This window comes from Gossypium hirsutum, chromosome A02, assembly GCF_007990345.1.
Source record: "Gossypium hirsutum isolate 1008001.06 chromosome A02, Gossypium_hirsutum_v2.1, whole genome shotgun sequence".
NCBI lineage: Eukaryota > Viridiplantae > Streptophyta > Magnoliopsida > Malvales > Malvaceae > Gossypium > Gossypium hirsutum.
Window position 1 is genome coordinate 107,082,526 of NC_053425.1, and position 24,383 is coordinate 107,106,908.

Genomic DNA, 24,383 nt, shown 5'->3' on the forward strand with positions numbered 1-24,383 from the left:
ATTCAAATACGAAGCTAGATCGAGGAAAGAAAAAAGTTCGGGATTAATAGATTTTTTACTGTTTACAAACAAGTATCAAGGTAAGTTCGTGTAACTTGAATTATATTCTTAAATGCTTGAGATGTATGTTTTTGATATGAATATGATTTGAATGTTCATTGTATGAAAATTTATGAAACATTGATATATTTGATAAATGGGAAGAAATCCCGTTGAATGAAAGGAAAATTCGATGGATCTCTGAAAAGGAATTGACGGTAAAAAGGATCTAGCCCGGACGGGTGATCCTATCCTGATATAGCCCTCCCGAAGAATATGTGTATGTTACCGGAATAGTATTAGCCACTATCGAAGTAAGTCTGCAGGAAGCCTGACTTGTAACCGGCAAGTTAGTTTCGGGATGGTGCTCTCGAAGGATACGCATAATAAATGACAGATTCGAAGGACACTAAATTATTGAAATCCTATGAAATCCATAGTCAACTGGATAAATATGAAAAATAATAAGAAAAAATCAGGTATTGAAGTCCATCAATATACTATACTATGTACATAAATTAGACTAATTGATTTATTTGTGCATTAGGTAATATCATTGAATGATATATGATTTATTATTGATGAAAATATTAGGTAAGTATAATGTACATACTACTTAAGCACATGCTACCCGTTTCCTTAGTGAGTTTAGAGCTCGGAGTGGATTGGTGAGAACATCACACTGTCAACCTCCAGGATTCGTATATAAGACTTTATTTTGGAAATCAATGCATGTATAAGCTACAAAAATTTAACTGTGAAATGAAAGTTCCATTAGTATGGTTAACAACTTTATAGATATTGACTACTTATATAAATGCATGAATTATCATAAATATGTTATTATTTGTTGATGTGGATGCTGATAATATTAAGTAAGGTTGATATTTATAAAGGCTAATTGAATATAAAAAAATTAATTCGTAAACTCCGTAATGCCTCGTACCTATTCCGGCAATGAATACGGGTAGGGGATTACATTTATGTATAAGCTACGTTTAGCCGTTCTAGGACGATTAGAAATACGGATTAGCTATACATGCATTTAATTATTATTGATAGTGTATATCTCCTGACCATTTAAAATGTGTTTTTCTTATATAATGTCATCCGACCGAGCTCAATTGAGGAAGTACTCGCATACAAAGAAATAGTAGAGGCCGAAGAGGTCGAGGGAGAGGCAAAAACCTCTTCAAATGATGAAGAATGTTTAATCAATACTAAGAACTACCCTTATGCAGCAAGCAAGCCCCCCTGCTCCTTCCGGTTCCGAGATCCTACAAGGTACAGTACTGATCTGTCAGAAAAGGAAAGCTCAGTAGATAAATTCGAAAATATGGGCGAAGAATTTCGAGCAGCATTGATGATGATTCGAACGGTGAATTCTGGTTAGAAAATACTACTCGGGTTCTGGAGAATTATCTTGTACACAGAAGAATGTCTGAAATGTGCCGTCTCACTGCTAAAGATACAGCTTACATTGGTGGAATACTAAAGCTTCAGTTGTTCCGAAAGAAGAAATTACATGGGATTCTTTCAGACCGAGTTCAGAAAAAAATATATCAGCCAGAGGTTCCTTGACCAGAAAAGAAAAGAATTTCTGAGCTAAAACAGGGCAATAGATCAGTATCTGAATATGAAAGAGAATTTGTTCGATTGAGTAAATATGCTCGAGAATGGGTACAGTCAGAAGTTGAAATGTGTAAACGATTCGAAGAAGGGTTGAATGAAGACATTAAGTTACTGATCGGAATTCTTGAAATTCGAGAGTTTGCTACATTGGCAGAGAGAGCTTATAAAGCAGAAAATTGAGCAAAGAAAAGAAACAGGCTGAGAGGGAAGCTCGAATTTTTAGTAAAAGACCGATGGGAAAATCCCAGTTTTCTGCTTCAAAGAAATTGAAGAAATATCAGGATCGTTCTACTTCAGCCATTGGGTATTCGGCAAAGAACGAGGTTCTCAACGCACTAATCCAAGGCCTTCTACTCCATCAGTGACCAGTGTTGGCAGTGTTGGCACTCCTAAACCGAGATGCCAGTACTGTAATAAAGCTCATTTTGGTGAATGCCGATTTAAGAGTGGGCTTGTTACCGATGTGGTTCTTTTACCATTCCTCAGAGATTGTCCAGAAGGGTTGAAAAAGAAGTTGAACATATATCGAAGCCGAGTAATCTAGTTCGAGGGCAGACCACCTCGACCATCCGGTAATGTCAGTGGTAGTCGAGGAGCTACAAAGATACTATAGTAGGCCTGAGGTACGAGCACCTGCTAGGACATATGCATTCGTGCAGAGAAGATGCTTCAGCACCCGATTTATTACTGGTACATTTTCTTTACTTGATACTGATATTACTGCATTGATTGATCCTGGTTCTACGCATTCATATATATGTGTTAAACTTGCAATTGTTAAAATTTATCTGTTGAACCTACTGAATTTGTGGTTAAAGTCTCGAACCCCCTGGGCCAGTCTGTGTTAGTGGATAAAATTTGTAAAAATTGTCCACTGATGGTAAGAGGTTATTGTTTCCCGGCTGATTTGATGTTACTGCCATTTGATGAATTTGACGTGATATTGGGTATGGATTGGTTAACCCAGCATGATGCGGTAGTAAATTGTAAACAAAATATATTGTGTTAAAATGTCAGAATGGTGAGTTGCTCCGGGTTAAATCTGATCAGACAGAGGGGTTATCTGATATGATTTCAGTAATGGCAGCACAGAGGTATGTCAAAAAGGGGTATGATGCTTACTTGGCTTATGTACTCGACACCAAGGTATCTGAGTCAAAGATACAGGCAGTTCCAGTGGTATGTGAATTTTCTGATGTGTTTCCAGAAGAATTACCAGGATTGCCACCAGAAAGAGAAGTGGAATTTTCTATAGATTTGATTCCGGGAACTACTCCGATCTCCATAGCTCCGTACCGGATGGCTCCTATAGAATTAAAGAGTTAAAGACACATTGCAAGAGCTTGTTGACAGGGGTTTTGTTCGACCGAGTCATTCACCTTGGGGTGCTCCGGTTCTGTTTGTGAAAAGAAAGATGGGTCTTTGAGATTGTGTATCGACTACCGGCAGCTTAATAAAGTAACCATAAAGAATAAGTACCCGTTACCCCGGATTGATGATTTATTGATCAGCTGAAAGGTGCTACTATGTTTTCAAGATTGATCTTCGATCAGGTTATTATCAGTTACGGTAAAGGAGTCAGATGTGCCAAAAACACCTTTAGAACAGGTACGGGCATTATGAGTTTCTAGTTATGTCGTTTGGGCTAACTAATGCACCTGCAGTATTCATGGATTTGATGAACCGGATATTTAGACCGTACTTAGACAGATTTGTAGTAGTATTCATTGATGATATTTTGGTTTATTCTCGGGATGAAGAAGAACATGCAGAACATTTGAGAATTGTGTTGCAAATTCTACGAGAGAAGCAGTTGTATGCTAAATTCAGTAAATGTGAATTTGGCTTCGAGAAGTGAGTTTCTTGGACACATTGTATCTGCCGAAGGCATCAGGGTAGATCCAAGTAAAATCTCAGCTATTGTCAATTGGAGTCCACCGAAGAATGTATCTGAAGTTAGAAGTTTCTTGGTTTAGCTGGTTATTATCGGAGATTTGTACAGGATTCTCTATGATAGCTTCTCCAATGACTCGATTATTGCAGAAAGATGTAAAGTTCGAGTGGACTGATGAATGTCAACAAGTTCAACCGATTGAAAGACCTATTAACGAAAGCACCTGTATTAGTGCAGCTGAACCGGTAAGGAATTTGTTATTTACAGTGATGCCTCATTAAATGGTTTAGGTTGTGTTTTGATGCAAGAAGGTAAAGTAATAGCCTATGCTTCAAGACAACTTAAACCACATAAAGAAATTACCCAGTACATGATCTTGAATTAGCTGCTATTGTATTTGCGCTGAAGATATGGCGCATTACTTGTACGGTGAGAAATGTCATATTTATACTGATCATAAAAGCTTGAAATATTTGATGACACAGAAAGATTTGAATTTGAGACAGCGCAGGTGGCTTGAACTGATAAAGGACTATGATTTGATTATTGATTACCATCCGGGTAAGGCTAATGTTGTAGCTGATGCTTTGAGCCGGAAATCTCTGTTTGCTTTACGAGCTATGAATATCCGGTTATCATTGACTGATGATGGTTCAATCCTAGCTGAATTGAGAGCTAAACCGACATTTTACAGCAAATATGTGAAGCTCAGAAGAATGATGAGAAGTTACAGGTTAAAGGGCACAGTGTGAGTCAGGTAATGATTCTGAATTTCAGATTGGTTCTGATGATTGTTTATTATTCAGAGGTAGGGTATGTGTACCTCAGAATTAGAGCTCATACAGAAGATTCTACGCGAGGCCACAGTAGTACTATGTCTGTACATCCGGGAGTAATAAAATGTATAATGATCTGAAAAAGATGTACTGGTGGTCGGGAATGAAACGTGATATCTCTGAGTTGTATCAAGGTGTTTAATATGTCAACAAGTTAAAGCTGAACATCAGGTACCTTCGGGTTACTTCAGCCAATTACTATACGGAATGAAATGGGAAAGAATCACTATGGATTTGTATCGGGCTACCTTGTCTCCGAGAAAAAGATGCTATTTGATTGTAGACGATTGACAAGTCAGCTCACTTTATTCGTACGTATGGATTATTCTTAGATAAATAGCTGAACTGTACATATCTGAGATTGTCAGGTTACATGGAGTGCTGTTCCATTATATCAGATAGAGATCCCGATTTACGTCTCGTTCTGGACAAATGCAAGAAGCTTGGTACTCAGTTGTATTTCAGCACTGCATTCACCTCAGACAGATGTCATCTGAGCGTGTATCAGTATTGGATATGCTCGATTGTATACTAGTTGAAGTAATGGAAGTATCTACTTGATTGAATTGTCAATAAATTATCATCTAGTATTAAATGGCTCCGTATGAAGCTTTGTATGGTAGAAAATGTAGAACACCGTTATATTGGACAGAGCTCAGTGAAAGGAAGATACAAGGGTTGATTTGATCCGGGAAACAGAAGAAAAGTAAAGGTTATTCGAGATAGTCTAAAAGCAGCTTCCGATCGTCAAAAATCATATGCCGACCTTAAGCGAAAAGAGATTAAATTTCAAGTCGGTGACAAGGTATTTCTGAAAGTGTCTCATTGGAAGAAAGTTCTTCGATTCGGTCGAAAGGGTAAATTGAGTCCAAGATTTATCGGGCCCTATGAAATCATAGAAAGAATTGGACTGGTCGCTTATCGATTGGCATTACCACCGGAACTTGATAGAATCCATAATTTTTTCATGTATCTATGTTACGTCGATATCGATCAGATCCTTCACATGTTATTTCTCCGACAGAAGTAGAGATTCAACCGGATATGACTTACAGTGAAGAACCGGTCAAGATATTGGCACGGGAGACAAAAGAGCTTAGAAATAAAAAAATAAATTTGGTGAAAGTATTGTGGCAAAAGCACGGATTGAGGAAGCAACATGGGAACCGGAGGAGGCAATGAGAAAACAATACCCAAACCTCTTTACTGGTAAGATTTTCAAGGACGAAAATCCTTAAAAGGGGGAGAGTTGTAATGGCGTAAATTCAATGTTATCGGAACAGTGGTTTCGTAACCACAAATTCGATTTAAAGAGAAAATTATTTCAATATTTTGCTTGAAAATTTATATGATAGGAAAATCGTGTGAAAATATTGATAGGAAAATTTTATCAATTTAGTGATTAGTTAGAAAAAGAAATTATTGAAGAAATTGGGTAAAATAAGATATCGGGACCTCTATCTCGTAAAAATGAGTCAAAAATAATTTTATAAATATTTATGAAATGTTATTAATGTGGTATTAAAATTTCGTTAGGAAATTTTAATGTTTGGGTAGTCAATTAAATGAAAAGGACTGAATTGTAATAGGTGTAAAAGTTGCTATTGTGATTAAATAGCTTATTAGTCTAATGAGAAAGGATATAAAAGGCAATTACACCCAAAATTTATTTGGGCTGGACGGCAAGGGTATGAAATCAGCAGAAAAATTGATAAATTAAGGGTAAAATTGGAATATTGCAAAATTAACTAAATAAAACTAGGACTAAATAGGAAATATCTAGATTTCTCTTCATTTCTCTTCAATTCCAGCAGCTAAAAACGCCATAGGAGGGTTCTATAAGCTGGTATTTCATAATTTTTGCACCAAGTGAGTTAATCCTTGCCGTTTTCTTGTAATTTTTGTGTTTCTAAGACTTTTACAACTAGATCCTACTATTAAATTCATTAGTTTTTGATTTCATGGATGAAATTTAAAGTCACCATGGTTGAGTTCTGTAAGTTTATGATGAAATAGAATGAAATTAAAGCTTTAATTTGTTTATGAGATGATTTTATTAGGCAATTTCAATGGAAATTGATTTTTGGGACCTAATTGTGAAAATATTTGGAATTAAAGTCTATTGCTGAAATTCTGATTCCTAAAGGTTGTAAACTAGTTTAAAGTGATAGAATAAAATGTTAATTGCGAAAAATCAGCTCAATTGAGAGGCTAATTGAGTAGGGATGAAATTATCATTTATTAAAAGCTTAGGGGAAAAATGGTAATAAACAGCTTGCACTAAAACAGTTTGGACAGCAGCAGTAGACTAACTTTGAAAAATCACCAAAAATTGTAGGAATCGAATTAGAAGATTAACAAAATATGGAATTAAAGCTTATTGAGTCTAGTTTCTCATAGAAGAAATATTGTAAGCAATGGATTTGTAAATTTTGAGATATAATGAATTTTGTGAGACAAGGTCAGAATGAATTCGGGTTCCCCTATTCTGACTTTGAAAAATTATAAAAAATTGAATAAAAATAATTAGGGACTTAAATTTATATGTCTAGAATTCTGAATGAGTCTATTTTTAATAGAAACAAACAAGAACATCATTTGAATTCTGTATAAAGAGATAATTTATTTTTAGTAAAGAAGGGTCAGAACTGTTAGACAACATAACAGGGGTGACTTTGAAGAATAAACTGTACTGATTGGCTAAACCAAAAATTCTTAAAATTTTATGGTAAAAATATATATGAGTCTAGTTTCAGGGAAAATTAATGGATCTTAATTTGGAGTTCCGTAGCTCAAGTTATAAATAATTTAGTGACTATGACTCAAGTAGATAGCCTTGAATGAACTATAAATAATAGTTGAATTATAGAGAATGTTGCATATGAACATGAAATGTATTAAATTGATAATTAAATTTATTTATTTAGATCCAGAAGATTCAAATACGAAGCTAGATCGAGGAAAGGAAAAAGTTCGGGATTAATAGATTTTTACTGTTTACAAACAAGTATCAAGGTAAGTTCGTGTAACTTGAATTATATTCTTAAATGCTTGAAATGCATGTTTTTGATATGAATATGATTTGAATGTTCATTATATGGAAATTTATGAAACATTGATATATTTGATAAAATGGGAAGAAATCCCGTTTGAATGAAAGGAAAATTCGATGGATCTCTGAAAAGGAATTGACGGTAAAAAGGATCTAGCCCGGACGGGTGATCCTATCCTGATATAGCCCTCCCGAAGAATATGTGTAAAATGGATTTAGCCCGGACGGGTAATCCGAATTAGGGTCTGAATTTAGCCTGGACTGGTAATTCAGATCCAAGCTCATTAGAGTAATTGTCGTTGCAAGGGATTTAGCCTGGACTGGTAATCCCGCTGCAAGGTTGAGGCTCGCGGGAGTCTGCTCTCTGAAATGGAAATGTGCGCACATGAATATGAATTGACGGACCCGGAATTGTACACTAAAAGTGTACCTCTGAAAATCCATCGAAATTCCGATAAATTCAACGGGATAAATATGAAAAATAATAAGGGAATGAAAATCATGGTATTGATGAGTACATCAATCATGGTATATATATTATTGATACATGGAAATTATTGTACTAACTTGAATGTTGAGTTTGTGCATGTTAGGGTAATAATGCATTGAATGGATATATGAATGTTTATTATATTGTATTGAAAATATTAGGTAAGTATAATTCTTGTTACATGAGCTTACTAAGCACAAAGTGCTTACCCCGTTTCCTTTTTCCCTGTTTTGTAGTGTTAAGAGCTCGGAGGTCGGATTTGGTCGGAGACACATCACACTGTCAACCTCAGGATTTCGGTATATAAAGAAACTTTATTTTGGAAATCAATGGCATGTATAAGCTAACAAAGTAAATGTTAACGTGAAATGAATGTAAAGTTAGCCATTAGTATGGTTAACAAACCTGGTTATAGATATTACAGGGAAGGTTAGATATTTATAAAAGTTATCATGAAAATATGTTGAATTGATTTGGTTGATGTGGATTGGTCTCGATTTAATATTACAGGGAAGGTTAGATATTTATAAAAGGGCTATATTGAATATAAAAAAAAATTAATTCGTAAACTCCGGTAATGCCTCGTACCCTATTTCGGCAATGAATACGGGTAGGGGTATTACAAAAATACACTATTGTGGTAACTTATCTAACCATTTCACGGAAATAACAATCTATTCGTAAAAACATATGGGGGGACTAAGAAAAAAATTGGGCATAATAAATTGCATTTGGTTTGTTATACCACCATCTGTGTAAGGATACGTGACAAGACAAAATGATACCTGAATAGTAAGCCAATTGGCAGCAAATCGATAAGTCACTCACATGTCTTTCCTTCCGAAGATACCACTTGGTACCTGGGTCTTCAAGCTTTCATTGGGAATATGAAGTCATTAGTCACCAAACACCATGTGGGCTCAACTACTCTATACCATCAAGTTAAAGTGAATGTTAGGGTTTATCCCATCATAGACATCATCATCCCATCGAAGACATCTACCCCACACATCCTATAATCATAACTAGATGGAAAATTCAACACGTTAACATCATCTTACATGGGACCCTCACCTATAAATACCTCAAAGAACGATGAAGAAATGATCGACTCTTCTGTGATACTGAACCAATACTCTATCAACTCACCTTCAACTCTCAGCTTTAGCACTCTCCTCGCCTTCAATCCTTTCTACCTCCAACTTTCTGCCTAGACTAGGTGAATCGGTATTCGCAACAACTACCACTCTTTCCTTCATATTTCCTTGTTGTACCACTATATCGACATGGTTAAATTATGTTATTAGTTTTTGTACTATATGCAAATCATAGATTTAGTTTGTACTCTAAATTACTTGATTTTAGTTTCTCTAATGTTAGGCCCGAAAATACCAAGAAGGGTGAATTGGTATTTTAAAAATCTTTACAAACTTTTCAAAATGATAAGAAAATGAAATAAAAGCTCGGACACTTTAGTTTATAGTGGTTCGTCCCAATTGTGTCCTTTACTACTTTAGCTTTCCACCACTAAAGATTTCTCAATTCATTATTAAAATTAATATATTTCAAGGAGAAGGTATAACACTTACAACACTATCTTTTTCTTAAGGCCTAGATAGAACCTTTCCCCTAGCTTTTATGGTTAAACTAGAACCCTTCTTAGTTTTTATGCTTCAACTAAAACCCTCCCAATTTAAAATTAGTGATATAAAAGAGAGTAAACAAAGAGACCTCTACAATGTATATGTTTACAGAAAATTAAGTTCTCAAAGAAATGAATTGGGAATGATAAATGATCTAACAATAAGAGAATATTTACAAGAGAAATGAATGAATAAAGGTTTGAATACTTTTTTCTTGATCTTGATGCTTGAATATCTCTCTTAAGTCTTGAAGTGTTATTGAAGTGTATTTATATCAATGAACAAGTTTGTGAATGTTTATGGCCATTGAGGTTGGATTCTAGAAGTTAAAAGCATTAATTTCGAGCTTAAAATTTGCCTCTGCCACGTATGTTTAGAGCTTGCCTGAAAAATGGTGATTATATAACCATTGGCAAGCCATGTCTCGAGACATGAAAAGTATCTTTCGAGACAATTTGTCAATTGTCTCTAGACGTACTGAACAATGTCTCAAGACATATTGTTATATAACCATTGGCAAGCAATTTAAAACATATTTTTGAGTATTTTGCAAGCCTTTGAAAATGCTTTAAAAATGTTTGATAAAAATTTTAATCACATTCTTACCAAATGATTTAGAACATATAATACATATAAAATTGTCTTAAATGTTGTTATAACAAAACCTTTAGACATCAAAGCTAAAATCTAATTTTTATATTTTTAAATTTCAGTCTTAACCTAAAAAAATAGCAGTTAAATATGTCAGATCAAATCTTAAATTATTCTCGTATTATGCGTAAGTTATGAACTTAATTTTTCTCCAAATTGATAATTTTTTTTATTTCTTACACTTTTTGAAATTTAAAGTCTCGATCTAGCATTAATTAAATTCATTAAGTAAAATGATACGGTTTTATTTGTAAACATTATGTGGAAATAACAAATTAGTATAACATTCCATGTGTGCTGATATATTTATTATATAATATTTAGAAAATAATAAAATTTAACATAATAAGATTAATGAATGTCATTTATGTTAGGATTATAATTTCAAGATCTAAAAATCATAAAATTTAAAAATAATTAAATTAAAATATATGAATTAAATCCACTTATAAAGCAATAGTTAATTCGCTATTAATTTTTCTTGTACACAATTTAATTATAATGAAAGTAACTTATTTATTATTTTATTTATTTGTTTGGTGAATAAAGGACGTGGCTAAAGGCATAGAGAAAAACCTCATTGACCGACCTTCTAGAACTGTTAGTACATTTTGCAATTTACACACTCAATAAATAAATGAGTTTGCTCAAAGTCCTAACCCTTTAGCTATTGCGTTGAAAATGTAAAATGGTTAATATACCATTTGATATCCGAATTTGGTTTTAATATTTAATTTGATATTTAAGTCTTTTTATTTCAATTCGGTACATAAGTTTAATTTCAATATTCAATTTGATACCAAAACCAAACAAAACATGTGGTCAGGTGAATATTTGACATGTGTGCCCTAAGGTAAAAAAAACATATGTACTTAATTCGTAAAAAAGAATCTCAAGTATCAAATTAAACATAGAGGCCAAACTCATATGCTCAATTAGGGAAAGAAACTCTTGTATCAAATTGAAAAGAAATAGATACCAAATTGAATATTGAAGCCAAACTTAGGTACTGAATTGGGACAAAAAATCCAAATACCAAATTAAAGATTGAAGTCAAATTTATGTACCAAATAGTATATTAGCCCAATAATAAACAACGTGGAGCCCACCACATCTTCCGGTTTGGTCTAAAATCTTAATTATTATGGGATTCAAAGTCTCCGCTTCTAGTTGCCTTATAAATTCAACAGGACGAAAAATAATTTTAATATTTTATTATTCTAATATAATTATTTTAATATTAAAGTTTTCGCGAATCAAATCAACATGACATATGTGGTGTGTTTATCGATAAATATTAATATGAAAATGATACTTCAACGAATACAATAAAAAATTAAAATAAGTTTCAAGGTTCTATAACTTTGGTATATTTAAAATTTAGCCCTCTAACTTTTTATTTTCGATATTTAATCTTTTTAAATGTACCTTCACCATTTTTTAACAGGCTAATCAACCGTTCAATTCAGCTCCATCATTACTTAAGGGAAAATTACACCCAAGGTCATTAAAGTATTACTAAATTTACGTTTTGGTCACTTAACTTCACAAGGTTACAAAATGTTCATCGAACTATTCAAAAGCTTTCATTTAAGTCACTGAACTATTTGAAATTTTTTTATTTAAGCCACTGAGTTGTTAAGGTTTTTTTAAAGTTCGGCTAGCGAGCTCTAAGCGATGATTCGATAATCGGTACGTTAGACCAGTATTAATTGACGAGTAGGATACCTTAGATCCAAGTCGAAGATCAGAGAAGAAAGTTATTTGGGTATTGGTTCGCAGATTTGTGACGTTCAAAATTGTTTTATTAAAAAGCTAAAAAAGCTTAACTATAAAAGAAAAAGGAAGAAGAACTTTCTATTGATGCAAGTGCTGTAAATAAAGAAGGTCATATAATAATGATTTTAATAATCCGATGACTTAATGAAAACTTTCAAATAATTCAGTAATCATTTTGTAACTTTTGAAACTAAATAATCAAAACATAAACTTGATAATAATTTAATGATCTCAAGTGAAGTTTATCTTACTTTAAATATGATGACTTGACATGAATAATAAATACATATTAATATTAATATAATTATTAAACCATTTTCATATATTTTAAATAGTAAAATTACAAAACAAGCTCCCAAATAATAATATTTAATTCAAATGGAGATAAGTCATAAAATATTTATGATTTACATTTGGGTTTTTATTATTTTGACTAATTCAAAGGAAATTAAATCCAAAAACATTTGAAATTAATATTTTAAAGATTCATATATCATTAAAGCATTAATTTATGCATTCTTTGAATCTTTTGACAGTGTGAGCTTGAAGACTTTTTGTTTACCAAGAAATAAAATTCAATAAAAATCAATTTCTTCTAGGTTTTCTAGAAACTTAAATGGGGGAATGTCAAACCTAAAAAAGAATAGGTTTGATGCAATATCATGAAAGCTTTTAAGATTTAGGCAGCAAATTAGGAAGTGCAACATACTTTATGACTATGATAATAATGGATTAATCAGTTAAATCAATTACATTGAAAATTAATTAGTATATTAATATGGATAAATGGAATTAAATCGACCTCTAAGTGAATTACTTGAAATTGATAAAAACTAGAAATTAAGACAAAAATTAACGATTATTATTGAACCGATTGAATTGTGAACTAGTAGTTTGACTAATTCAACTACTAGATAATTTTTTAAAATATTAAGACTCGAATATTCTAATTACTATCTATAATATTTTCGTTCCGATTGAATGCTATCTACAATACATCGAGAGTGAATGTATATATTAACTCTAAAATATACATTATTAAAAATTCATTTTAATTTTTTATTTTAAAAATATTTACATATCCCATGAATAATGATATTTTTCAAATTCAAATATTCAACTAATAATTTAATTAATACGAATTTATAATAATAGGCTTATTTAAAATTTAAAATAAATTTAGGAATTCAAATTTAAATTTTATAAAAATTGCATAAATCTAACTTGTTGAGATGTTTATTTATTGGCATTGATTGAAAGCTTTTAAAAAGGCTATAGAACCAGGGGTCAGCTTTAATTACTAGCTTTAATGCCAACTTCATGAAGTTGGGTTAATTTGAATTTGTCTTAACTAAAAAAAATTATTAAAAATTCAACAGATAAATATTTAAAGGGTAAATTTCACCAATGGTTATGTTTGTTTACTTCATGTTATATTTTAGTCATTTATGTTTGTTACGTTTTAGTCACTTACATTATCGTGTTGTAACATTTTAGTCACTGAGCCGTTAATTGTTGTTAACGATATAACGGTAAGCTGACGTGGTACGTTAAATTATCACTTTAAACAAAAAAATTAGGTTAAATTATACAATCGGTCCCCATATATTTTCATTTTGAGCAATTTAACTTTTTTCTTTTTTGTTCTTTTAACTTTTTTTTTAATTCTTTATTTTCCATTCTCTTCAGTTTCTTCCTTTGTTTTTCTACCTTCTCCATTTCTTTTAACATATTAGGAAGTCGAGTTGGCAATAAAGAAAGAAGCATTGTATGGGTTTTTGGATTTTGATTATAGGCAATGATGGCTGTCGACTTCTTGCTTCTTTTTTCACTACCAATTCGACTTCTTGATATATTAAAAGAAATGGTAGGAAAATAAAAGAAAATGTAAAATAAAGAAAAGTTTAAAGAACATAAAAGAAAAAAAATAAAATTGCTCAAAATGAAAAAAATATGGAGAGCGATTGTATAATTTAACCTAAATTTTTTGTTTAAAATGATGATTTAATATGCCACGTCAGCTTACCATTACACCATTAACAACAATTAACGGTTCAGTAACTAAAATGTTACAACACGATAATGTAAGTGACTAAAACATAATATTTTAAACATAAGTGACTAAAATGTAACGTGAGGTAAACAAAAGTGACCATGGGTGTAGTTTACCCATATTTAAATTATACATTAACTTGGATCTAATCAGCAATGTTACACATGAATTTGATCTCGGGTGAATATATATAATTTTAATTTAATTAAAATAAAAAATACTAATAACATTATTGAATTAGCACTATTAATATTACATATACAAACACAATTATATTAATCAAATATGAAAATAACTATATGTATTTATTTCTTTAAATATTTACAATTGAACCCAAATCAAAATTTTGTGTATACATATGAATAATAATATAAATTTCATGTGTATAATTACACAAAATAAAAAAATTATGTATCAAATTATACATTAAAATAAAATTAATGTATAAATTTGATATTAATCCTAAAATTTAATGAAACATGTTTTTTTATAATTAAAAAACGCATTTATAAACAGATTTGTACAAAAATTAATACATTTCAAAAATCTGACTGGATACACCTTTTCTTTGTCCCGTCAGCTTCATGCAAAATACGTTTGGTGGACCAAGTTTTCCAACTCTCACAAAACTCGCCACTTTTAGAAATAATTGCACCGAACATCTCAAACTATCACTTAAATTCTAATTTGGTCCCTATGTTTTAAAAAGTTCTAATTATATCATTACAATATATATATTATATCAATAAAGTTTTTCATTTGTGTAGTTGTCTGTTTAGACATTAGATGTCAGTTCAAATTTAATGTGAAGTATTCTTAAAACGTGTAGATAATATTATAAACACTATGTAACTATTGTATTGACAATTAGATCGGACATGTTAAAAAGTAGACATTTTCATTAATATATTGGGGATTCACATGTATTTGTATTTTGGCCAATGTATTTCAAAAAAATCCGTAAATAGGGCATTGGTTCCATTCCAAGCCATGTGCAATTAAAGATAGTTCGCCTTCTTAGACACTCAACCTAGGTGTTCATGTTTTGTGAACCCACCATCTCTTTAAAAGAAAATTTGTGTCTTTTCAAAATACACGTAGGTACCTCTTGGTACCTTATATTTAGATACAAAAAATGAGAATTGGTATAGAATTGAGTTCAATTTTGAGTGAATATTTGTTTCTTTATTTTTTAGTATCTCTCTAGATTCATTCTAATTTGTTAGAATAATTCGAATGCAACCACATTGTTTTAACCTGAGATAAATGCATTATATTTTAAGAATAGCACTTCATCTTGCATGATAGAGGGGAAATAAACTATTCTTAAGATAGTTTCTACAATATGCCTTACATTTATAACTTTATAATTTTTTATGATTTTCGAATCCACAAATTTTTTATACAACAATAATCCTCAATAGGGATGATATTGAACTTCAACTGAGCAGATGACACTTTGTATATTTCTCTCGAAAAAGTAAAAAATCCCTCAATAGCTTCACTCAAGATTTGAGTTAACATTTAATACCCATAGGGAGGTTGACGGAAGGATCTGAGTGATATCATAACAATAATTTGAATATTCAATTAAAACATTTTTTGAAGTTCAAGGATTAATTTAAAATCTAAGCCATACTTTAGGGATGTCTGGTGAACTTAACCCATAAACAACAGAAAACGAAAAATATTTGGCGTAGTTTTCCCGGGTCAGGTTCCCCATTTTTGACGTTTTGCGCTTAAAATATACAAAACAAATAAATAAAATAAAACCAACACTCTGGTCTCTCCTCTCGTCTCTTAAATAGCGAAGATATCCCCGCCTTCTCTCTCTCTCTCTCTCTCTCTCTTTCTCTCTGCCTCGCGTGAATTGAATGACGCTTTCATAGACTCGTAATCTTCTTCACTTTCTCGCTTCTCAGCACAAAATCTGTTCATTTCCCCCCTCCGAAATCCTCGATATTATTAGGTAACCCTTTAAACATGTTGTGAAGTAGATCTATCTGTTTTGACTGAATTTTAATTTTTAAAAAAAAAATTATGTTGATCAAAATTCAAAAGAGTTCAAAGAAAATATTGTTTTTATCGAAAATTTATGCAGAGAGAGATTTGTTTTTAAATCTATGTTTATTGAAATTTTCAAACTATGAAAAACGCTGCAGTTTTTGTTGCCTGTTGAGTTGATAAGTAATTTTAGTTTATTGTTAGGTAAGAACTTCGCTGATACGCTGCTATAACTTGCAAGTAGGTGTCATTAATAATCAGCGTTTTTGTATTTATTCTGCAAAACGTAACAATTCTTTGTTTTTCGTTTTAATTAAAATTTTTTCCTTCTTTCAGATTGTAAGATTGTGTTTTGATATCTGTTTGCAGTTGAAATGTTTCTTCGGAGAAAACATTCACAGAAGGATGATTCCGATCAACGAGATTCAAAGGTAACATTTTTTTTTCTTCATATTTTATTTTAATGGTTGATAGCTTTATCATTGTTTGTTTGATCTAAAGATTGGAAAAGACTAGGAATTATCGAGTGGTAAAGAGCTCGATGCTGCTTAAGCAAGGTTCGAGCTTGTTCGGGGAGTTTTGCTTCCTGTTTAGGGTCTGTTCCAGTTTGACTTTGGATTTAATCGGTGCTTAACGTGATTAACGAATACTAAGAGACTTGCACCAATTTTTGTTAACTAATGTTGTTGTGACTAAAAAGTGCATGTGAACCCTAAATTATTCGGTTGATATGCAGGTCAGTGAACTCAGGACTGCTATAGGACCCTTGTCTGGTCGCAGTGCAAAGTACTGCACTGATGCATGTTTGAGGAGATATTTGGAAGCTCGGAATTGGAATGTTGACAAAGCAAAGAAAATGTTGGAAGAGACGTTAAAGTGGCGATTGACTTATAAGCCTGAAGAAATCCGTTGGGTATGTTAGATGAATCCCTGCCTTAAAAGATTTTTCCATTTTGGTACTGTGTAACGAGTTTTTGATATTTCAAAGCTTTTTATAGTTCTAGAAACTTGGATTAGGTTGAGTTTGAGACTTCTTAAAACAGTTTCGGCATCTTTAATTTTGATGATTCTGAAACTTGGTCATTGTCCCTGCATTCTACCTTGCTCAGAGGCCATGTGCTTTATTGTGTATTTGCATATGATTTACATTACTTAAATGCAACTCAAGTGTGAGTGACGGATACGAGTATGTATCCGACATGGATATGTTCAGTTTTATCTAAATTATATTTGGAGGATCCCTTCAAGTTCATAACTGGGAATCTGGGGCAGCTTTTGGTGATAATTGCTTTATTTTTGGTCGCTTTAACTCACCTTATGACATATTCTTCTCCAGCACGAAGTGGCACATGAAGGTGAGACCGGAAAAGTTTCCAGGGCAAATTTTCATGATCATCAAGGAAGGACCGTGCTTATAATGAGGCCTGGAATGCAGGTTTTGTACTCATGTTTCCTTTCCCTCTGTTTGTAACCAAGCTTTTCTGAATTTGCTTTTTTTAACTTTTCCACCTATATTTCTCGGCAGAACACGAAATCAGCTGAAAACAATATCCGACATTTGGTCTATCTTTTAGAAAATGCTATCATGAATCTTGCTGAGGGCCAGGAACAAATGTCCTGGTTGATAGACTTCACCGGGTTTTCGTTGAACACCAGCATTCCCATCAAAGTAGCTCGTGATATTGTTTACATTCTACAAGGCCATTATCCGGAAAGACTTGCTGTTGCTTTCTTGTGTAATCCACCAAAGATTTTTGAAGCATTCTATAAGGTTTGTTCTCCTACCTTTTCTAGTCTAGCTATATGGAGTCCAATTCACTGATCATTCTTATTTTTAATCTTTGATAGATTCATCACTAGACCTGTTATGAATCAGTACCAACTTTAGATGTTGAATCTCGTCCGAGTAGTTTGTTCATTGAGTTGTAATATGTTGGTCTTATGTTACATATATTTTTTTCCGTAGGCTGTCAAGTATTTTCTTGATCCGAAAACAGCTCAGAAGGTGAAGTTTGTGTACCCTAAAAACAAAGACAGCATGGAGCTCATGAAATCATACTTTGACGTCGAGGACCTCCCCGGTGAATTTGGTGGAAATGGAACGCTGAAGTACGACCATGAAGAGTTCTCACGATTAATGGCTGAGGATGATGTAAAAACCGCTAAATTCTGGGGAATTGACGACAAGCCTTACCACATTGCCAATGGCAATGGGCATTCAGCAGCCGAAGTGGCACCCGAGCCAGCAGCACCCATTGCGCAACGAGTAAGCTAAGCAAGCTGATCCTGCCTGCCTGCCTACTTGGCTAGAGGGGCCGGACTTCAATATTTGACGGATTAGCATCAAATATGAATCAATTAATGGGCATTGCATATTAATATTGCCTTCCTTGCTTAGAGGAAAAAACTTCATAACTTCATTTGAGTTTTTAAAATTAACTGATTATATTAATTCTGGGATCGAGATATTTTGAATTAGATCATTTTTGGGTTTGGGTTGTTTGGATATTGATTGTATGGGTTTGAGGATCAAATTTTTTGGGTGCTAAGTTGTTATAAGTTCGGCTTTTTTTTTAAGTTTTAGTCGGTTTAGATTCAAATTATCTTAGATTATTTATTTAAGTTTAAATTCAACAGATTTAAATTAATAGAAATGGTTGAAAATTAGTGTTTAAAATTGGTTATAAAAAAAGAAGAAGATTGAACCAATCAAATGAATCAAGTTATGTTGATTTATCAATTTATTTGGGATTTAGAATTAATTCTTTCAAAAATAAAACAAATTAATTTTTAATTCTTTTAACGGTAATTGAATCAATTATTACTAAATACTCAATACTAGAATTAGTATTTATAATTTTTACTTCATAATTTAAAATATATTATTATTATATCCGGTTCTATCATGGGCAGATTTTGCCTCGTTTGATTCTTTATCTACTTATTTTTTATATTAGTTTAATTCTATTATATAATTTTTTGAAGGTATATTTATAATTGTTTTGCACCAATCCACTAAGTCATCAATTAAGTAAATAGTTTGATTTCCCCGTGTGATTATTTGTAAAGTCTACTTGTATCGTAATAGTTTGATACTTATGATTTACTCGATTGTATATTTTTATTTTTATTTTGATTATATTATATTTGTAACACTTTAAAAAAAAATATTTTATCCATCAGTTTTGAGTTAAAATTAAAAGGTCATTGTTTATAATATTTCGAAGTCACAAAATAAAGTAGCTGATCATATGATCAAGTGCATAGCGACTAATTCCACGTAAATTCATTGGTTTAAAAAACCACCGCAATTAGCTAGAAGTTTAGCTGAGATGGATTATATTCTTACTTTAAGTTACTAGAGTAATTTTTTGAGTATTTCGCTTTAGGTTATTTTTTTCTATTAAAAAAAATATTTTATATATTTTTATTGTGATAAAATGAGTTATTTAGGCGTATAATACTTAAGTTTAAATTTTTTAAACTCAAATAATAATTTGACACGACTCATGTACACATTTAATATGAAAAAATAAATAAATTCTTATATAGAATATTTTTAAATTTTTTACTGTAAACTTTCTTCTAACTTACGTAATTCAGTTTAATACGTCCAAAATATATTTCAGACATTAAACAATACCCAGTGTCAGTTTTTGGTAAACTATACCCAAATGTTTAGTAAATTTATGTTTTAATCATTTAATTTTAAAAAGTTATAAAATAATCATTAAACTTTTTGAAAGTTTTCAATTGAGTTACCTGTTGAGGCGAAGTTAGGGGGTTGGCAGGGGCCCAACGCTCCTAAAATGTAAAATTATTATTTAGACCCTTTAAAAATTTTTAAAATTTTAAATTAGTAAAGATAAAATTACACTTTGGCCCTCTAAATTTATAAAAATTTGATTTAATCTTTTAAAAATTATAAAGATATAGACTATAAAAAATTAAAATTTCATTCGGCCCCCTTAAAAAGTTGTTCTGGCTTCGCCCTTGGTTACCATGTTGTTATTGTATATCTTTCTTTATTCACATTGTCTATACCAAACAAAGCTCTCCTTCCCCTTCTTATCTACAATTCAGGTTTTTTTTCATGAAATACCTTTGAACATTAAGAATTTATGAATCAAAGTCCAAACAATTTTCTTATCTGATCTTCGATATTGATCGTTAGATCGACTTAAATCTAAAATATGTTATTCTACTTGTCGATGTATTGATCCAGTGTACCAATAGTCGAATCATTGCTTGGAGATGGCTAGCTTAAAAAAACTTAACAGCCAAGTGATTTAAATAAAATATTTCGAATAGTTCAATGATTTAAATAAAAGCTTTCAAATAGTTCAAGGACTACTTTGTAACATTTTAAAGTTAAGTGACCAAAACATAAATTTACTAATAATTTAATATCCTTGCGTATAATTTACCTTTTTTGTTTTAATCAGTCAGTAATCAACGCCTTCGATAACTAGTCAACTTCGAATCACTTTCCCCTGTATTCCACCGAAAAAAACCAGAGTGCAAACTACGTCAGAAACCCCCCACCCCCCGAAAAAAAAAAGCCGTACAAAAAGAAGAAGAAGAAGAACAAGCAATTATGACTTTGGGCTTGATCAATGCGAACCCAGTAGTTCACGCCAAGAAAGAACGAGTCGTTCGTAACGAAGATCCTCACGGTGACGACGCCGTTGATCCACTCGAAATCTATGATATCCTTCTTTTACTGTTACTACAAATATAGAGCTACTTTTTTTTTTCTTTTTTTTAATTTTGTTTAATTAGCTTCGCTCGAATTTGAATTTGAATTTCATTTTTGTTTATTTCAGCAGCTAAATAGAGTGATTCCGTTTTTGCTTTTTCTCTTCCTCTTGATTTCTTAATAATGAATAATCGAAAAACGAAGTAACAAAAAATATATAAATGTTGTGATCTTTGACTGGAAGTGCAAATTTCGTGAGGGATATCAGAGATCCTGAACATCCTTATTCATTGGAGCAGCTTAGTGTTCTTTCCGAGGAATCAATCACCGTTGATGAGAAGCTCGGCCGTATTCTGTGAGTAATTTTTTTTCTCACTTTGATTTTGGTCTAAAATTAGTCAGAATTGAACTTGACGTTAGTAAATTTTGGTTTTTTTAAGTTCAATTTCTGAAATTTTGGTGTTAGATTTATCGTTTAATTTAAGCTTTTTTTTAGTATGTTCTTTGGTATTTTCTTTACTATGTGGTGATGTAGTTGATCAATTGTTTTTAGGATAACTTTCACTCCCACAATTCAGCATTGCAGCATGGCGACTGTAATCGGTTTATGCCTAAGGGTTAAATTAAAAGAATGTTTTCCTCCGCATTTTAAGGTCAGTTTTCTTTTTGGTGCTATGATCAAAGTTTATGATACTTTATTTGATTTTTCTGTCAATTAATTATCAGAAAAATGGAATTCTATTGCATTGTTGTCATGGAAAAAAAGTACTAGTAGGGATCAAATTCAGCTCCCTCTTTTCTTAAGCTCTAAACCGCTGAAAATAAGCTGTTTGATCTTGGAATCTTCTATTTTTCTTCTTCCTTTTATGAAAAATTGAAGTGAAATTTTAGAATATGAGTTATGCTTAATGATTTATCTTTATAGGTTGACATTAAAGTCGCCCCGGGATCTCATGCTGATGAAGAATCAGGTGATGTTCGAAAAACCAACGCTTGTAAAAGTTTACTTATCATTTTTTGTGAAAATGAATGTGTCATGTTTGAAGTATTCGGGGTCTTTGGTTATGTTCATGTTTGAAGTATGTTCGAAACAAGTCTTGATAATACATGCAATGCCTATGCTGAAGTGAAAACTCACTATATTAGTATATTTTATCTGCAATTCTTACCACTCATTTTTTCATTTTCTTTTTTGGTTCTAAATGGATTTCATTTACCTGGCATTGCAGCAATTACCGATAAAAATGTACCGCTAAAAAGATGTTTATAGATTCATATAGGTGGTCTTCCTTTAATGGAATTTCTTTGATATGAATTAGACAAACGGGATTTCGATGTTTTAGCTTCTTCTTTCTTAACAAAAGTTCAGGGATTTTCTTTTGTGGAAAGATGAGAGATATAATAGACTAAGAGAATATGTTATTGGGATTTTGGTGTGAGTGTTGGATATGAGTATGGATTTGGAACAGATACCTTCAATTTGTTTGAAGGGTCTTTAGAGGGTTATATTTTTCTATCTATGTCAAGGTATTTTTTTTTTTGGGGGGGCATATGTTCAATTTAGTTGCTTTATTTAACTATTGTAGTAGTTTTTTCTTCATTGCTATAGTAAGTTTTTGTATATTAAAACTAGTGGTAAAAGTATCATAGAGGTCCCTGTACTAGGAGTTAGATTGCATTTTTCCCTTCTACTAAAAAATGAGCAAATTAGCCCCTGTAAGTTAAATCAAATAGTAAATTGTTCCTTTATTTAAAAAATTTCAACCATTTGTACGGTTAAAAATTAACGTAACTGATGGAATAACCAAATAACCACGTGTACCTCATGCTGATGTATAAGAACCGGCTTTTAACAATAGAAATAGATAAAATTTTTAATAGAAGGATTAATTTGCTCTTTGATTTAATGTACGGGGACTAATTTGTTCATTTTTAGAGTAGAGGGGGAAAAATGCAATCCGACTCTTAGGACAGGGGCTTTCATGGTATTTCTACCTAAAACTAGCATATTATGCGATGGATTTCTAGCATGTAATATGTTTTCTTACCATTCTATCTCTTAGTCTTCTTGATCTAGTCATTAAGAAGTTCACTTTGTTCATTCCTCAGTTAATAAGCTGTTGAATGATAAAGAACGAGTCGCCGCTGCCTTAGAGAATCCTAACCTTCGCCAACTTGTGGACGAGTGCCTTTATTCCAATGAACTTTGAAGCCAAGTACTAATCTTCTAAAGCTTATTGTACAGGTCAAAAAACATCAGCATCTCTAATTCAATAAGAAATAACATGGCTGCAATGTTTCTTCTCATTTGCAGAATGTATATGCTTGTGTGTTGTCGTTTTACTTTGCAGAAGAGTGCATATGCGTCTAGGATATCTCTATGTTTTTTTTTTTAATTATTATTTGTCTGCAATGGCGTTTTTTCATGTGGCTATTCGAAACAATGAAGAGGATGGGAAACTTTGGTTTTTTCTTTTTCTTTTTTGTTTGTAACAATGAAGAGATGTTCCAGTAATGGTTCCGTCGTGCAATATTTTCCTTTTGGTTAAAATATGTCATAAGTCCTTGTACTCTTTGTAAATTTAGAATTTAGTCACAATCTTTTTAATTTTAGGAATTTAGTTTCCTTACTTTTTCAAATTTCAAAATTCAGGTGCAATTCATAATATCGTAAAAGTTATTTTGTTAAATTCAAGTTCATTACTGCATTTTTTAATTACATTTTTACCAAATGGATTTTCTTTTTAATGTCACACTAATAAATTTAATTAAAAAAAGTAATTTTACAAGGACATATGACATATTTTACATTTCCTTTTTAGTTGTAAACGTTCATAAAGATTTATCTAGTTAATATATATCTTTTGTCCTAAATTTTTACAGCTATCGATAATTTCTGTAAAAATCGAATTTGAATATGTAAAATTTACTTTAAAATCCGAATATGTTTATCTATATTAAATTCGAGTATTTTATTTGAATTTGATTTAATTAAATTATAATTTTTATTCAAATTTTAATACATATATTTAGTATCAGTAAAAATTAAGAGGGTAAACTATGCTCAATGTTATTAGTTTATTAGTAAATTTATATTTTAGTCACTCAAAAAAGTTATAAAATGATTTTTGAAAATTTTCATTTGACATATTTAGAAATTTTTATTTAAGTTATTGGTTATTAATTTTTTTAAAAAAAATTCTTTAGTTCACATATTTACGATGTTTAAAGTTGTTTTTATAAAAAACTAAATTATAGAAGAGAAGGGGAGGGAAATGAAAGCTTTTGATTGATACAGAGAAGATCACACAATAACGATTTTAACATTTTAGTGAGTTAAATGAAAACTTTCGAATAATTCAGTGACCATTTTATAACTTTTTTAAAATTAAATAACCAAAACATATACTTAGTAATAGTTTGATGACTTGAATATAATTTACCCAAAATAGAAAAAAAAGCGGTTATTAAATTTGGATATTTGAATCCATTACCAGTGAAATAAATTAAATTACATATGGCTTAAAATAATAATCAGAATATCTAAATTCAATCAATACTTATTAGAGCAAGTATTGAATTGTGAAGAGTTTAACGTATTGCAAGTTATT

At 31.4% G+C, this 24,383-nt stretch overlaps 2 protein-coding genes across 3 annotated transcripts; both read left to right on the forward strand.

The window, feature by feature from the left end:
- The first annotated feature begins 15,859 nt into the window (after window positions 1–15,859).
- Window positions 15,860–18,632, forward strand: LOC121202999 (phosphatidylinositol transfer protein PDR16). 2 transcript variants are annotated; one of them, XM_041080889.1, is made up of 6 exons: window positions 15,860–16,038; window positions 16,443–16,504; window positions 16,810–16,986; window positions 17,410–17,508; window positions 17,599–17,844; window positions 18,040–18,632. In XM_041080889.1, the coding sequence occupies exons 2-6, from the start codon at window positions 16,448–16,450 to the stop codon at window positions 18,346–18,348; spliced, it is 888 nt and encodes a 295-aa protein (XP_040936823.1). In that variant the 5' UTR covers window positions 15,860–16,038; window positions 16,443–16,447; the 3' UTR covers window positions 18,349–18,632. The 2 variants fall into 2 exon arrangements, with proteins under 2 accessions (XP_040936823.1, XP_040936819.1); XM_041080885.1 differs by lacking the exon at window positions 15,860–16,038 and having other exon boundaries at window positions 16,404–16,504.
- Window positions 18,633–20,562: 1,930 nt separating this feature from the next.
- Window positions 20,563–23,241, forward strand: LOC107909395 (protein AE7-like 1). The gene is made up of 5 exons (XM_016836892.2): window positions 20,563–20,782; window positions 21,022–21,127; window positions 21,326–21,425; window positions 21,698–21,743; window positions 22,882–23,241. Exons 1-5 carry the CDS (start codon window positions 20,671–20,673, stop codon window positions 22,980–22,982), a joined length of 465 nt encoding a protein of 154 aa, XP_016692381.2. The 5' UTR covers window positions 20,563–20,670; the 3' UTR covers window positions 22,983–23,241.
- Window positions 23,242–24,383: the final 1,142 nt, after the last annotated feature.